The 18,535-nt window shown below is 32.7% G+C and overlaps 1 protein-coding gene across 2 annotated transcripts in view; it reads left to right on the top strand.

Moving 5' to 3' along the window:
- Positions 1-951: 951 nt before the first annotated feature.
- The window catches only part of LOC130892545 (alpha-protein kinase 1-like), a 24,856-nt gene continuing 7,272 nt past the window's right edge, over positions 952-18,535 (top strand). Inside the window, exons 1-10 of one of the 2 annotated variants that reach the window (XM_057798003.1) lie at positions 952-999; positions 1,799-2,602; positions 6,668-6,974; positions 7,121-7,366; positions 9,674-9,808; positions 10,060-11,340; positions 12,639-12,924; positions 12,985-13,283; positions 14,441-14,617; positions 17,994-18,517. In XM_057798003.1, coding sequence (XP_057653986.1) covers positions 2,169-2,602; positions 6,668-6,974; positions 7,121-7,366; positions 9,674-9,808; positions 10,060-11,340; positions 12,639-12,924; positions 12,985-13,283; positions 14,441-14,617; positions 17,994-18,517 — 3,689 coding nt within the window. In that variant the 5' untranslated portion in view covers positions 952-999; positions 1,799-2,168. Of the gene's footprint in view, positions 1,000-1,554; positions 1,736-1,798; positions 2,603-6,667; positions 6,975-7,120; positions 7,367-9,673; positions 9,809-10,059; positions 11,341-12,638; positions 12,925-12,984; positions 13,284-14,440; positions 14,618-17,993; positions 18,518-18,535 lie in introns of those variants that run through there. The other variant, XM_057798002.1, reaches the window with a different exon arrangement.

Genomic DNA, 18,535 nt, shown 5'->3' with positions numbered 1-18,535 from the left:
CTAAACCTTTATCTCCCCGCTATTTTATCTAAAGAGATATTTATATTTCATAATTTTTTGTAGACACCTTGTATTATGACATTTGTAGTTTTCTGTGAATGTAGACAATAAAAAACAAATCAATATCGATTACCTTCCATATATATTGCAGCGCCATTAATATTTATACCACCTCAAATGTCACTTTGTATATAGGGTTTGGCATATTATGTAATCAATATTGATATGAATAAAAACGATCTGTAATTTCGGCTAATTTAATTTTACCAATGATAACTTTTTATATATCTTTAACAAATATTGTGAAACGTCGAATTTCAAACATACATTGCAAAAGATAACGACTCCTGACCCAGTTCTACTCACAATCTACTACTGCACATTTAATGCGCTAGCGCTGTTTTTCTCTTTCCTTGTCGTTTATCAAATAGTTGTCAGGCGATTCCCCTACATTTTCCCCCACCATCAAATTTATATGCGCTACCAGGTGATGGCGATCCTTTTAGACTATATCAAATACGCCCACTTTTCAATTCAGATAATATAAATTTTTCAAACCTTAATTTTACCAAAAATCACTATATATAGAATACAAAAATATAATTTCCAATGAATTACTTAGCGATTTACTATTCTTGCTTCCTTTATAGAATACAAATAAAGAGTTATAACACATGTTTTTATGTAAACAGATATTTAATATGATAATATGTGAATCGAAAAACGAAGAAACTACTTTTATTAAATATACGTAATGTCAATTTTTAAAGATTGTTTACGACAAATCAAGTTAATACCTCACAGAAGGAATAAAATCAGTATAACCCTAGTTTAAAATACAACAAGGTTCAAAATGGTTAATCGGCTAATCTAACCTCAAAGTAAATGTTATTTTTTTATGTATCAAATGACGCTTCCTGTCGACCAATAGAATTGTCCGCTGCCCTGCTCCTACTAAAATGAACCCCGTTTTTACCCATCAAGTGAAATTGTTAAAAGGTATGTAGAAATTTTATTCATTTTAAGTTGAAAACCGTGTGGGTTGGATACTTGATGTTTATTGTTAGAAACCAGCTGAAAATGACATATTATTTAAATAATCCTTTTAGTTTTTTTTATAAATAACACTCATATTTGGAATAACTCAAATTTTTACTTTGTTTCTTTGTAACCTTACTTTATTATTGATTTCTAAAAAATCTTTATTGTCTGGCATTTAAATATAATAAATGAAATTTTAAAATAATTACCTTATAACGTGAAAACAATATTTATCTCTTATTATTAATAGGTAGTGTCTATTTTTTAATGTCCTTTATCATTATTACCTTTTATGAAACTTTACTTGATATTTGTAATCATCACATCTATTGTCGTATAAGTTTAATTAATTAATTGCATTTCGATACATCTAACGAATTAGGAAAGATAACAATACCATGCAATTATAATACAAATGAATGAAAATAAAAGTAAATTTTATTAAAAAATATAAGATCTGGAGCCTCGGACTGGTCCATTTTAGATGATCGAGAGGGATGTATTGGGAAAGAAAAGAAGCAGAAAAGGTGCATCAATAAAGATGGCGGGTACATTGATAATTTATTTGTGATCGCAAAATTGGCAAATCAATTAATTTATTAATTAAATTGTTCTACTATGGACATAAAATATTATATATTTAACGATAATGAAGTGGTGCTTAAATTTATAATTGAAAGAAACCAGCTTGCGGGTAAAGTTTGACTTTTTCGAAGAGGTTATGTTTGCATTATAAATTTTATTTCGTTTGTTTTAGATTTAGAATGAAAAAACATCGAAATCTACTAAAGAAAACAAAGTGATTTTTAAGGATGCCGTACACCGCGTAATAATTTATAGTGCAGCAGTTGAAAATTTTTAATTTGAATGTTTAAAAACCACACAATGTCTTTCAGACTCAAAGTGAAATAATGCTGTGGTTAATGCTATATTTTTTCTATGTGTACAACGATAAAATGGCATTATTTGAGTTCGGATAAGTCCTAGTTATTCGGAAAATTGAACGAACAATGAAAAAGTTTGATTTAGTATTAGGACAACATTCCAAAGTGGACTTAATAATATGAAACAAAAATGTACTTAAATACTAGTGCGCTTTAATCCGGTACATTAAGTGTCGTGAAAAAATGTCTCAGACTCCTCACAAACCTCTACAAAAAATGTGTAAATCTCCAAAAATTTCCACCTATCAAACCATCAAGCAAGAAAAGATTGAGTACGAAAATTTAAGTACCAATTGCACCGTTGTGGGATCTAATAATTTGAATCTCGTAAAGAAACCTCAAATAGTTACAAGTGTATCTCCTGCTTATTCTAATCCTAGTCCTGTTTATCCACCATCTCCCTATTCCTCTCCAGCTAGTCTTAAATCTCCGTCTCCTTCATTAAAACCACCAACACCACAACCGAATTTTCCAGTCATGCAAATTATACAAAACAACATACTAGCAAGACCTATACAAACATCACAACCTCAGAATATCATCAAATTGAAGCCACATCTGAATATTTTGCCCAAACCATCAGCTAGTCCGCAGCCGTCTCCCAAACCAAGCCTGAGGTATGTATATTTTTCTAATAACATTTTATTATTATTCCAATACTATTTACACTATATATTAGTTTAGATTTACGACTGCCTCACTATTATAAATAGTTTATTTAAATTGATGGACTTATTTACTAATAATTTTGCTAATATTAAAACTTATTTACTAAAATCTATGCAGTAATATAGATTACTTCTAATTGCCTACAAAAAATACTAAATACTGCACACCAGTGTGAAATGTACAACTTCTGCTGATCTATGTGCTATTAAGTGCCATACACATAAAAACTGGTATTTCATACTTGCGTTTGACAAAATGATAAACCTCTCACATTCTATTATTGTTTAGTTTACTCCTTAAACGTTTTCCTAGTTTCTCTGTATTCTACTTTGCTGTATGTGGGAATATTCTATTTGTTTGTGGAACTTGTGGCATTTTCTGTTGACTTCAAGGGGCTTCCTTTGGTTTCACATGTTTTTTTAGATACCTTGTGTATGTGTATTTATGTATATTGGAATACTAAGTACACCTCAACCCAAAAAATATATTGTACCCTCCTCTCTTGCTGCGATACTGGGTAATCTACTCCTCTTAGGAAGTACAGAATGTGGGATGGCTGTAGCTGTCAGAGATCTTCATCTTTTATTTCAAGTGCTCCCAGGTGTATTTCTCTAGAGTTCTATAGTGTCTTTAATGTCGAGAGATTGTGGATAGAGGTTTCATCCTCTGTACAACTGCACGCTCCATTTTTTTGCTAGCTAGCATCTTCAGATATACATTTAGGCTACAGCCCCCTGACAGCAGATATACTCTGGTTATAATTTCCCAGAAGAGACTTTGCCTGTCTCAGCCCTTTAAGGTTATCCCAATAATTGGTTTTGCTCCTATCTACCTTCTTTTCCATTGCTTTTTCTATTGTTCGGTAGCTGATTATTTGTCTGCTCCTACTTTAGTGAATCTGTAAGCTATTCACTATGGTGTATTCAATAATCCATTGTAGGACAACTTTATTTTTCTTTCCTAGATCATTTAACTTGTCCAGGTATTCCCAAACTAGTTTCTATTTAACGATATTGGATATATCCCATTTTTCAATTGCCTGGAAAAATCCTTGGTATGTTGCCCAGGCTTTAAGAGTGTTTGGTTCTAGGCCTATACACTCCTATCAATTGCCTGAGTCTGAGCCATCCTTGTATCATTTGATAACATTTCTGTTCATTTCTTGTATGGTGTTTTCGTCCCACTTGCTTCCACAGCTTAGTATTAAGGTGAATTTTGTCTCAAAGCTGAACTTTCTAAGTGATGTTTCCCCCCCACACTTTCCATGAAGAGGTAGGAGATTTAGAGTCACTTCTGGTGCAGCTGTTGGCATGACCTCATGGCCCTAGTTGTACATACGCAAGCCAATCATTGCACCTTTGAGAGATTTTTCCTCGTGGTGTTCAGGTTGGTCTCACAATTGCCATGTACATCCACAGTTGGATCTCTGGGTTCCAACCCCAAATCTTCAGTGCGAAGTTTCTGTACACCATCAGGGCTTTAGTGGTTATCTTTTTTCCATTTTAGTTCCAAAAAAGTTTACTATCTATTGTGAGTCCCAGATGATTCCTATCTGTTTTCCACTCAATGATTTGCCCGTCTAGCTTGATGGGCTGATATTGAGATTATTCTTCCTAGTAAAGGTAAAAAGGTAGGTCTTATTCGGTTAATATTTAGTCCCACTACCATCTTGTGCAGTCGATTCCTCTTTGCACTATGTCACAGAGTGTATTCTAAAAGGGTAGATGACTATGTCGTCTGCATGTCCTTGACAAGATATCTGTTGGCATTGGGTTTCCATAAATCTAGTGAGTTTATATATCTCAGATTATAATTTTTTTTTCTGTAAACATTGTGTACAAAAGTTATTTCTAAAAAGAAATTAGTTCGATTAAGTTTTTCTATAAATACTACCATCAAAATATTGCAAAATTTTTAATCATTGCTCTCTTAAAACAAGTATTTTTGATATGTCTCCTACACATGCATTACCAATTTTGTTATTTAGAAATTTTTTCTCTCTCTCATCTTGCTACACTTGTATGAAATATCTTGTTTGTCATATGAATTACATGCTATAATATCTCATTCAAATAAAGGCACTTGCATAAAACACAGTACACATGTTAGAATGCCACGGTTGTCTTCAAGATGATGCTTGTCTATTACTTGGAACATTTTCTGTATTGTATATTTAGGTATGTTAGTTTTAAGTTTACCGTCAAATCAAGTTCTTCTTCAACTAATGGCGGTCAAAAAGCCTATTATGTATGACAATAGTTCCTCTTGTTCTGTCTGTAGTTTAGTTTCTTTTTTCAGTGCATTCTCCTCACGTTTATCTTGTGTTGAGTTTATGATTTTTACAATGGTTGATTAATTAGTTTTGCAGTATCTTATGACGGGTTTCTCATTTCATATCCATACATGTCATTTAGGGAATTCCTATGTATAGGTAAGTATGAATATTACAACAATGATGATCTAAAACAAATAACCATAAAAAATTATTTATTCCAATGACAAAATTAATAATAAATTCCTCAGTAGTAATTTATACCAATCATTAAGCTGACTTCACTTTTGAACAAAATTCACCAATAACTCGTGATCCAGAACAAAACAAAAAAAGTACAAAATTTTAATTTTCATAATTTAATTTTTTTCAGTATCCTGATTCATATTTAAGAAGGAATAACGTATATAATGAGACACCCTTTATAATCAGTAACAGAGATAGGCCCGTAAGATTTAAACTCGTTAGGTGTATTGCCTGGTAACATAATAATTTAGGATAACAAGTACATTTTGTTGAGTAATGCACATTTTATGAATGTATAGTGAAGTAAGTGGTCCATTAATACCAAAAGATTGTTTAATTTTTACTTGTTAATTTCAACAAAGTTACTATATTTGTTAAATAAATTATTAAAAACAAACTGTTCTGTATTGAATAAGGGTAGTTTATTGGATATTATGATCTTATTTAGTATCTTTTTGCTGGATACATATGATTTTCCTAATTTTATTGGGTCTATCTGAGTCTTTACAATATGTTGGTTATATCGGAATTTCTATACTGCGACCCAAAGAATTTATCGTGTCCTCCTTTCTTGCTGCAATACTGGAGAACCCAGTGTTTACAGCTGATCCATCAATTCCACTCCTCTTAAAAAGAATTATTTGCTGCCTTGCAGGAGTTATTTACCATTTATTGCTTTTTTTCCATTAGCACTATACTATTTTTTCATGTCCATTTTTAACACTTTTTGGGCTGCTATTTAGAATAATTCTCTAGCAAACCATTACCGGATATTTTTTGAAGCCAAGAATTTCCTTTCAGTCATGGTTTTCTATAACTATAAATTTTGCCGGAAAATAGTAGCTGCAGCAAGCAGTATCGATTCTAATTTTTTGTTATTTGACCCAAATATTCCAATTCTATTTTTTTTATGTTATTATTGATTTTACATTTTATTGCTCATTCTTTTAGTATTTCAGATTTGGTGAACCTGTTCACCCTTCTATAACACCATATTTTGGTTACTTCATTTATGATTAAGTTGAAATCCATGATTTGACTCCATAACCGAAAACACATAATAGCTCAGTAAAAGTATTTTTAAATCCTTACAGGGATATTTTAGATAACGACAATATTTTTTTATGATTTTTTGTTTCAGTCATTCTTAGATGTCCCATCCATGACAATTTATCTCCAATAGTATCTGGTTTCTATTAATTACTTATCTGCTCTCCATAAATCAGTATTCTATTTTGTTGATTGCCAAACTTTCATAACTGACTATAGGTATAATTATTCTCCAAGTCTGCACTTTGGCGTTACGGGAAATTACTCTATAAGTTAATAAACTGTTTAACGGGTATTGTACATAGATCACATGCCATAAACACGGATGATTAATTTTCTTGTGAAGACCGCGCTCTAATATGTAAGTCTCTGCACCTCTCTAATTTCCTAAAAGTATCGGGGATTTAGTATAATTATGATAAAAATGTTCTTTATTTTTTTTTAGTCCCCAAATAGTCCTACCTACGAATCATCAGCAAACTGCTACAATTGTACCAACTGCCCAACCATTGCTACTTAATCAAATGCCTATGCTAACCACCCCGTCAGTTCAGTTTATTCTTAGACCACAAACGGCTACAAAACTACAACCCCAGATGCAGACAGCTACTGCAACTCCACAAGGACTCATCTTACAACCAGGTGGACAGCAGCTATTACAGATACAACCACCTAGATCGCAGCCAATGGTTAGAGTACTGACTAACGGAATGCAGTTAACCCCATCCTCTACTACTACTTATGTCACACAAGTAAGTAGATTTTTTTTTTATTTTCTTTTATATTTTTTCCATTTATCTTTTTGTTTAGTGGTACATTTCCAATCTCATTAATATGATATGAATTGAATTAAGTGAAAGTGTGAAAAATTATTTAATTAAAATATATTATTTTAAAGGTTGGTACCCAGCAACCTAATACTGCTAGTCACCTCACACAACAGACCCTAGTAAATAACACACAAGCGCAACATGTGGTTCAACACCAACAATTGAAGAAAAAACCCAAGAACAAAGTTAAAAAAAAGCTTGATCTGGCAAATATAATGAAATTGTCTGGTATCGGTGATGAAGACGATATACAATTTGAAAGTGACACATCGCAAAGCGAAAGTGAACATAATTCTGTCCCTACAACTCCCCAGGTATGCTTTTTATATAAAATTTAAACTTATTACAATAAAAGTTATTAGAAATCTTATAATTTAGTTTACAAATTTTCAAGTTTATCTATTTAAAATGCTCAGTGTTTACAGCTGATTTATTAATCGCACTCCTTTGAGAATATTTATGATGTGGGATGGTTCTAGCAGTGAAATATCTTCATCTTCTATTTCATACGTTACATTCTTTGCTAACTTTAGTGACTTCAGGTTACTACTCAGGGGTAAAGGCTTCAATAAGACTCCTATTAGTATTTGTAGATTGTTCGTACATAGATTTTGGTTATAGTTTCCCAGCTACTTTCCTTTTCTCTATTTATCCGTAGCTGATTCCAAAAATGGTTCAGGTCCTATGAAGGGTTTATTCGCCCCTATTTTAGCACTTTGTGTCTGTATGTACGTATATATTACAGCACTTCAGCCCTTGAAAACTAAAAAAATTACAAAATATGTCTTTCAAACTCTCCATCCGTTTCTGTCCTCTTTTCTTTCTCTCCGCTCAGTTATTTGCGCTTTCTCAAATCTGATGTTACCCCTCCTATCCATTTCTTTTTCGGCTTGCCTCTAATTCCTTCTCCTTCCATTTGTGCTCTCTTGGTAGTTTTGTTTGGATTAATTCTGTACACATTACTACTTGTGTTATATTAGAATCGTTATGTATTTCTTTCAGCTTGGCATTTGTTCTTCTCCATCACTCATTGTTCATTTTCATACCCCCAAGTACTTTTCGTACCCACACTTCTGTTTTTTCAGTACCTTTCTGGGTTAGTACCCAGGACTTACCTATACATTACAGTCGGCTTAATCATTGTTTTAAACAATCTTATCTTTGTTATTTTTGCTTTTGCTATATTATTTGAGGACCCCATTATTGTACTACCCTTTGCTATCTGATTTTCTGGCTCTTTTGTATTATCATCCCTATTCTTAGATAGTCGACTCAACTTTTTCAAAATGATATTTCTCGTCTTCAGTCCTGAAAGATCTGTTTTCCCCCTGATTCTTCTTTTACCGTTGAATTTTCATGAGTTTAGTTTTTCGCTATTCACCCTGAGACTATTCCTTTTCCAATCTACTAGAGACTTTTTCCAATTTCCCCTGGGATCTGGCTAGTAACACAATATCATCTGCATATACCAAAATTGCATGCTTCTGTTGATAGATTAAACCTTGTATCTGTATTTGCGCTTTCCTTATGATTACATTAAATGTGAGGTTAAAAAATAAAGTGGATAAGGGGCCCCTCTGCTTTAACTGTCCTTTTCCTTGAAAACTCTAAAGCCTCATACAACTTTGTCCTTTCTATTGGATCGTAAGCTTGTTTATAATCTATGAACAGTAGATGTAGTTCCAGATTTTAATCTTGATAACTTCTTGGTTATGAATTGTTCCCAGTTTGTTTCTTATAACTCTGTAGGTCACATCCAGTAGTGCTCATAACAATTCTTGTCACTTTCTTATAGATATGCCATAATACAGCGCTGTTCCAATTATCTGGTAACCACTCTTCTTGCCCAATTTGTCTTGTCAGTTTACAGATCCTTTTATACAGCTCTCGTCCGTCTATTTTTAATATCTCCGCTGTGATACCATTTTCTCTTCCACTTTTATTATTTTTGTCTGTATCTGAAGGTTGTTCTTCTTTCCTTTCCATCTTGCTCTGCTGCTTGTTCTATGATATCAAAGTTTTCTCTGTTGTCTTTCAGTAGATTATCAGCCCACCTTTTTAATCGCAAGTATTGGGCACCCCATTATCTCTACAGTGCTTTACCGCTCTCTGGTAAAGATTTTTTTATTCACATACTTTTCTTCTATTGCTTCCAGTTTCTCCTCCGTGTATTTTCTTTTTTTGACATTCTCCTTTTGCCTGTTTTCTTGCTTCATCTTCTTCATCAAACAGATCCTTTCCTATGCTTCTTTTCGCCTGTCCTAGACATTCTTACGTGTTTTCTATCAGTGACGATGCTATTTGTTTCCATTCCTGATTAATTTCTGGTTTTTGGACACTTCCTGATTCAATTTAGTTATAGCCAGAACATGATCCGAGTCTGTCTATATTATATTTCATTTACCTCTAATCCAGTCTGTCCACTAACCCATTAGAGCTCAGAGCTCTGTCTGCTTGGCTATCAGATAAGATGTTAATCTCCCGTTTAATAAAATATCTTTACAAATAAAACTGGATACATTTTTCTATTGGATAAATATCTGCTTGACAAATACTTGGTGGAATTCAAGTTTTTTTAACGCTGTATTGTGATTAATATAGATATTCTTCTTGTTTTATAGCCCCAACATACAGTTCACAGTACAGTTCAGGCTCAAACGAATTTTGTTCATACCGATACTAAAAAGAATATACAGAACATACAAATTTCTGCCATGGCACAACCTACAATTAATGCAACAACACCAGTTGTTCAGGTAAGTTACCATTTTTCAAAATTACTCTATATCATACAATTTTACGTCTAGTATTTTTTTATTGTTTCACAATTCATGTGAATGTCACTTATGATTGTAAATTATCCTCGAAAAAAAATTTTTTATTAAAAAAAAAGTATGAATATTGGATTTATAGTTGATTCCATTATTACAAAAGATTGTTCATTTTGATAATTTTGTAATAAACAAGACAAATATTTAATAATTTATTGAAATATTTTTTTTTGTAGGTCTTAAATCAAAATTTTCAGAGTGGCATGATCTCTAATAGTAGTTCACAGGCAGCTACAGCGCAAGCAAGTATTCCATTTAACTCATTCATAACTCCAAATTTTACTATAAACAACGGCCTAATGCTTCAAAGAAGTGGTGGTTTCAAATTAACAATGGGAGATGATGGAAGATTGATACTTCAACATGATCCTACTATCAATACTGACCTACAGTCTCAAATTATCTTACAAAGTTTGTTGGGTGGATTAGTGTTACAACCATCGATGGATCAACAAACTGTACAGCAAACTGTCCAAACAATTCAACAACAATCAGTACAAACTATACAACAACAAACTGTGCAAAGTCAAACAATACAAACTGTTCAACAGCAAACTGTCCAACCGCAAACTGTACAGCACACAATACAATCGTTGCAACCTCAAATACAACAACAGACTGTCCAACAGACAATTCAACATCAAACAGTGAATGCTTTGCAACAGCCTATGCAAATAGTACAACCACAACCTATACAAAGCATCCATTCTCAAGCTCAACCTCTTCATTCAATATCCCAATCACAAGTACACAGCTTACAGTCACAAATACAAGGCCAATTACAGAGTTTGTTGCAACAACAGAATCACACAGTACAACATTCAAATGTACCAACACAAAATGTACATTCTCAAACCGTTCAGAGCGTACAAAATGTTCAGAGTATGCAACAAAATTTACAAAATCTTCAACAGAACGTTCAAAGTGTGCAACAAAATATTCAAAGCGTACAACAAAACGTACGCAGCGTTCAACAAAACGTTCAGAGCTTACAGCAGAATATTCAAAGCATACCTCAACAAACTCTCCAACAGCCAGCACAAAATTTCCATACGAATCACTCGCATCCCCAGAATCAACCAGTGTTGAAGGTACAACCTTTCCAAAAGTCCCAACCGCCAGTACAAACAGTTCAACCGATACAACATCACATCAGCAATCAACAACAAAGTCAACAGCAGCAACAACAACACCAACAACAAAATTTGAGAGAAAATCAACAGAATCAAAATAATAATGCGCCACAACCAGCTTCATATGTTGTAAATTTAACTCCTGATCAATTGGAGCAATTGAAGAGGAATGGTCAGCTAACTGTTAACGGACAAACTATTTTTATGCAACGTCCTAATAAAGATCAACTTGATAAAAAAATATCACCAAAATCGAAAACTACCAAGAAGGTGAACAAAATTCAAAGCATCAAAAATATTTTGCATGAAACTGAAAACGAACCGGTAAGTCCACATATATATCTTATGGTGTCTTGTAACAAATACTATCAATAGTTATGAAGACTAATCATTTCAACAACACAAGTTTTTTATTCTATTCTTTGCTAATCTAAAATATGATCTTTGCTTTGTTTCACTTGTTTCTTTCCAGACATTTCTCCAGCTATCGTCTTGTTCTTTATTTTCTTATAAATCCTTACCACTCTTTCACATTATTTGTCATTATCCTAGGTTCATTCTACTTGGTTTCCTTTCCACTCAATGTTTCAATGTGGCTTGCCTCTTGTTTTGCTTTGGTCTTCCCTTTCCTTCATCAGTATTTGTTTTCTCAACAAAGACAAATAATCTTATAAATCTCTTTTTCCTCATTAGTTATTCCTCCATCTTTTGTTGTTATCTTTGCTATTTTCCTTTTCACACAATTTTCCTCTTGTCGTCTTGCCCTATGCTTTGCTATTTTCTTCTATTTCCTTTATAATTAATTATTATTCCAAACAGATTCATAATAATCCAATTTATTCCTGTTTTTCCTCTTTTTCATTATTTTTATCTGTGCTACTTTCCACTCTTTTTCTTTTCACTTATCTTTTCTACTCTCATCTTACCCCATGTTTATCTTTGGACATCCATTTCCTTTAACACTCTCCTATTCTTTGTTTTCGTCTTTGCTACTTTGATCTTTTCTCTACTCTTTGTTTCTTTTAATTTTGTTTTCTTTCCAATTAATAATCCTTCTATCGTCCTGTTTCTTGTTCCATAGTTTGGTTTAAGCTTCTTTTTTGTTTATTCTGTATAATTTTTTCCTTTATTGTTTTCCTTTGTTTTGGATTTCCTTTAAAAATTGTCCCAAACATCCTATATTCTATTTTGGAAGTATTTCCAAAATATATATATATCCAAATACTTTTCTCAGATTCTTCTACGTTTTTTCCCTTTATTTAAGATTGTTCTATATATTGTTGCAAATGACTTTCATCTTGGTCTTGGGGGTTATTTTTTTTGTTATTAAAGGCATTCACCATCAACCAGCTTGAAGAAACATCCACTACTTGACATAGGCCTCCATCAAATATTTCTAACCTTCATTCATGTTAATAATCCATGCACTTATTCACAATTATATTTTATTTAGATTAACTGTGAAAGTCTTTCTCACAAAATTTCGAAATATTTGAAGTAAGTTATTAACGTAACTCTTTGAATTTTGTATTATAGTCCTTAGCCGTAAACCGTAACTGTAATAATTTATATCGACTCATTTATAATTTAGAGTTATCGATTCTTTTTTGTGTTGATATTAGGTAAAAGCAAGCAATAATTCGGATCCAATCAAGGAAAATGTGAATAAATCTGTAGATAGTGCCTTAAACGCACCACCACCTAAACAAACTCTACCTCAAAACCACGTTCAGCCTCAACCGCTGCAACAAACTAAGCCAGTTCAACCCCACGCTTTGGTCCAACCTTCCATACAGGTACAACCTAAGACAATTCCTGATAGATCGAAATCTCTTGCTACGCCCGCTGTATCACAGATTCCTAAACAACAGAAAGTGGCACCTACCATTATATCACAAGATTCGAATGGTAAGTTTGTTGAATTTCTAAAAAAATTTTTAAAAATTTTGTATATACGACTTTTTTAAGGCGTCGATGCAAATCCTGACGTAGATAAAATTCTAGTCCAAATTCTTGAAGAATCCAATATGAGTAACGTTCCCAATAGCACAAGTGCTACAGCTCCGACGTCTCAGCCTCATCAGAGGATAACAACAATTCAACTAACACCGCAGAAACAACAGCAACTGAAAAATATCCAACATCAGATACAATCGTTGTCTGCAAGGTTAACACCAGGAGATGTGGAACTACAGAATACCTTGAAAATGTTATTCACTGAACAACAGAAAATTTTGGCATCTGGAAAATTGTTACCTATGGATAAGGTCAGTTTGAAAATGGTTATTCCACTATTAAATATAAAAACATCTACCCATTGGGATTTTTTTTACTAAGACATAAGCAACAGTGTTTAATCTACTCTAACTGTATACATTTCAGTTTAAGTTTGTCTGAGATACAAGAATTTCTCGGTTTATAGGCTTCATAAACTCATTATTTGGTTCCTTTTGTCACAGTAAGAAAGAATATAAACAAAGATAGAGACTCCTTGATTTATTTTGATGATGAAAATTTTCATGTGCGATATGTTTCCATTCAATTTTCCTCTTATTATTTTGCCTTTTGTTTTGCTTTGGTCTTCCCTATCCTTTAACAATCGAAACTAATATCAATCTTATCGATCCCTATTTCCTCACGATTTATTTCCAGTCTTCTATTTGTTGTTATCTTTGCTACTTTCCTCTTTTTTTCTATTCTTCGTTTCTTTTAATTTTATTTCCTTTCCAATCAATCATCCTACTCTCGTTTTACCCAATGTTTGGCCTTGGTCATCCATTTTCCTCAACAGTATTTATTATTCCAATAAAGACTAATAATAATCTTATTGTTTTCTATTTCTTCACGAGTTATTTGTACTCTCCCATTCTTTACTGTTATCTTTGCTAAATTCCCCTTTTTTCTATTCTATTTAATTCCACTTTATTTCCTTTCCAATCAATAAGCCTATCGTCTTGCCTCTTGTTTTGCTTTGATCATCCATTTCCTTCATAAGTATTTATTATGGTTATTTTCATCATAGTAAGAAAAAATATAACAGAGATAGAGACTCATTGATTTATTTGGTGATGAAGAAGTAGTAGAAGCAATTAAAACATTAGTGAAAAAGGAAAAAGTAAACGTAACAGAATTATTAATTAATCTTCATCTATTACCCTAATTTTCGATGCGATATAGTGTATATCATCACAGTTTCCGATACTCTATTCTCTCTTTCTTGTTTGAGGGATTGATGTTTTGTGACATCAAATGAACCATAATTTTCGAATGATGACCAGGCGGATACCTTCCGGAAAGTTCTACTGGCTCTTTAAGAATATTTATGACTAATGTTTCATTCAGACTAATTTATGAAAAACAATTTTTAAGCACAACGTTATTGGTATTCTTGATTAGAGATAGTGATTTTTTATGTTTTATTTAGGTACATTATCACAATAATCAATTGACCATCATGAACCCGTCCGCATTGAATCCATCGCCACCTACTCCAGTCAAAAGTGAATCAATTGAAGCTCTCAATTTTGGACCTGCTTTAAATAATAGTCAAAATACATCGAGGAATACAACCGTCGAAACACCAACAACTACACGATATCAAGTAAGTTCAGTTGATACTAGATTTCCAAAAATATTAACTTTTATGTATGTCTATATAGGTGCTTCACGCAGGCCTTTTGGCCCATAGTTTGGAAATGATTCCCTTCCACTCTTTTCTAACTAAATTAGAAGCTTTGACACAACTTTTTCCTTTGATAAATCTGATAAGTTTCCTTCTTTCCCTTTAAGTGTTTTTATCTTGCTTTTATTGGTATTCATAGTTGTGTAATAAGAAATTATCAATAGCGCAGTTTAAATTAATTTTATTTTGTTTAAGATGGATGATATAATACATGACATAGTGCTAGCTACACGTACTATTTATCTATTTTAAAAAAGTATTTGATAGTATAAACAGAAGAAATCTAATAAAATGGATGTAAGACTGAAAGACACGGAATTGTCAACAAAACGTATTAAACATAACAATGGAAATATCAAAATGGAAAATACTGGTCATAGAAGTTTTGGCAGAGAAGATAGAATTGGAAACGGGGGAGAGGCAGGAAGATGTACCATATAGCTCTCTAAAGAACAATAAAAGAGGCTGCAATCAAAAGGACCCTTGCACAAACACCTGTGCTGTTAGTACTGAACACACATTTGGTTATCAAAACGCATCAGACAGTGTAATTGTGAGTGTTGGTGTAGTGGTAGTGTAAACAGTGTATTCAGTATGAATATCACCAACGGTTTCAGAAATTCCAAATTAGTTGTGTTGTTAGTGACATGAACAGATGACATAGCATTAATGGCAAGAAATGAAAAGTTCTAGAAGAAACGATAGGATGAGAAGAGAACCGAAAAAAGATTGAAAATAAGCGAACAAAAGACCAAATACATTAAAGGCACAAAAAGTAAAATAAAAATAGAAGAGTGCAGTTTAAAAAAATAGAGAGCTTCATGTAGCTATGCACCATAGTAAATGAAATGACAGATCAAAAGAGATGAATCAGAGTGTACTGAAAATATAATAGATTTATTACATACGCCGCAGAAACTATACGTCCCATGAAGAAAGAAATTCACCAAACTGGTGATTAGTCACGACTGACTGGTTAAAAAACAAAATCACAAAAAACAATTTTTTAATCATGGAGAAAGCAGCCATGGGTGAATTTTTAGTGATTTCTGGTTCATAAAATGAAAATTTTCGAAATTTTTAAAACTTATTTGTATATTAAGATCATAATAATACATAATTTAAATTTTATTATGAAATTTCTTTTCTGAGGAATTTCATAAAAATTAATCTTACTTTTCCCTATGGATTTGTTGCCAACTTTTTTTCAATTAATTATTTATTTAAATTAATGGAATAATGGAAACGTCCATTGAACCCCAATAAAAAGGTTGAAAATTTATTCTATTGATATCCCTATTTTCTTATCGATAGCCGCCACCTGTCACTTTTGCAAAAATTGAAAAGGGGGCATGATGAAATAAGTCAAAAATCCATAAACTTCAGAACCTCTCACGTTCGTCTTTCCCGGGCTGTAAACCGATCCCAGCATTTTAATTGAAGTAAATAAGTGTGCATAACCCAGTAACTGGTTCTAAGGATGCCCAAATGGTCTAGATTTGGTTTTGAAATTGATCGAAAATAAAAAATTGTCAACACCTAACCAATTTTTTTAGGTTCTTAATCTCTCACTTTCATTTTTGACCGGATGAAGATCACCAGCAACCAAGCTGCTCCACCTTGGTTCTAGAATTTGTTACAAAATCTCTATTTTCAGCAGGGGAGCTCTCACTATCTGCTGTTCGCCGACTCAAAACGATAACCGGGATACAAACGCTGTTCATAGCAGATGTAATTCAATATATAGCTCAACAGGATGCAATCGCTCTACTGCTTTCCTTAATTTATTTTTTGTTCTTGGTTGCTGCATGGCAGTTCTCTATTTCTATTCTTTGTAAATATTCTCTTCATGCTTTTATCAATTTTTTTCGTGGACGCCCTCTTTTCCTTTTCGTTCCTTCTCCCCTTAATAAAGATCTTTTCGCCTAACTATTCCGTCCATTCTGGCGAACGGAGTATTTTTGCTCTGATCACCTTTCCCATCTCATCTGGATCATAAACTGGTTTGATCTCAGCGCTCATTCTTTACCTCCACTAGTTTTGCTCCTATAGTCGTCCGAAAATCCATCCTAGTACCATTCGCTCCCATATGTTTATTTTGTTTTCTTCTTTTTTGTTCATGGTCAAACATTTGCTGCCAGACAGCACCGTTGATTGTATAACTGTCTTGTAAATATGCAACTTGGCAGCTTTTGAGATTTGTTTTGATTTTAATAGTCCTCCTAGGGCTCCAAACTTTTCGTCCTCTGTCCCCAATCTTTTGTCAACTTCTCTGGTTCCATCTTCTTCGTTTGTCACTGTTACTTCCAGGTGTTTTGCTTTGTATTTTAATTGGTTAAAGTTATTCAATTCCCTTCCCACATCCATATATTTGGTCTTTCGTTCATTTATGTGTAGTCCATATTCTTTTGCTTTATTTTCAAAGAGAAGAAACATTTTCTCTAGCTTCTTACTTATAAGCTGTTGTAAATCATCCCCTAAGTTCGGATACCACTACTTCTCAGGATAATCTCTAATAAAACGTTGAAGATCACTGTTGTTAGTGGGCCTCCTTGCTTTGAACCTCCTTTTTTTCCAATATATTTCCTTTTCAGATTATATTTATCGCTTACCTAAACTAAGCCCAACAAAACCATGTTTTTGGGAGGAAATTTCGTTCTTCATCAACTAGCAACTTTTCAAGAAGCCATTTTGGTCTAATAAGATCTAAAATGTAACAAATAACTTGACAAACCAAACAGAAACTTACGGCACAAGTATTTGTTTTCTCCACTTCGCCCATTTTTAAATGGGTATCAGTCATTTTGAAAATTTGTTAGATTGCTCAATTAGATCAAAAAAATTTAATCTAAAGAAAGGCAAAATGTAGTGGTACGAAAATAATCTAATCACCTATAGAATAAAAATAAATAACCTGACCTTACCTAACCCAATTTACTCTTTGGAGGGATTTGGTTTTTTTTATAGGAAAAATCAAATCTTGATTTGTGTTTAACATTATCTAAAATTACTTTAATAATGTCGATGACCTAAACTGTTGTTTATCAGATCAAATGATGTGATAACATTGTTCTTATCAATTTTTGATATTATATTTATAAACATTTTATTAAATTGAATAATGACAGTTTTTTTTATTAAATAAATACTAATTAGATAATAAAATGAATTTTTACAAATGGAATCATTATTACGAAGAAATTTTCAATTACCTCAATTTTTTTGTGAGTAACTTATATCAATGCTTCCTTAAACATATACTTACTTAGATTTAAAACGATATTTTATTTTTCAGCCAATTACTACACCAGCACATTCGGCAGCAAGAATATCCGTTTCAGTTCCATGTAGTGAAACGACAGCTACTCAAACGATTCATCATCTACCGTCTCCGTTACCTCAAAATATCCATCAAACAACATCTCATTTTACTCATATATCTCATTCAGTATCCTCACATCAAATCCCTGCCATATCGTTATCTTCTCTACATTCGATTTCGTCACATCCCCCTATTTCGAGTCATCCTAATATAACAACCCATCAACAGCAACATCAACCGCAGCATGGAACTATTAGCAATTCAAATGATACGGTTACTCAGAATCATCTACCTACGTCTCATTGTTCATCTGGGATACATCAAAGTACCACCCATAATGTCGTTTCAAGTCATCAAGTATCCGGTAATGCGCCAAATCATCTACATTACAATCATATTGTCAACCAGAGGTTCAATTGTCCACAACCAATACAACAAATTTCTATGCAGCAACAGCAGATTCAAAGGCAACAGTTGATGCATAAAAAAGCCAATATGTAAGTACTATTTAATAA

Source organism: Diorhabda carinulata, chromosome 4, assembly GCF_026250575.1.
Source record: "Diorhabda carinulata isolate Delta chromosome 4, icDioCari1.1, whole genome shotgun sequence".
In the NCBI taxonomy this organism is placed as follows: Eukaryota; Metazoa; Arthropoda; class Insecta; order Coleoptera; family Chrysomelidae; genus Diorhabda; species Diorhabda carinulata.
Note: the sequence above shows the minus strand (reverse complement) of the source record. Positions and strands in the feature narration are given on the sequence as shown.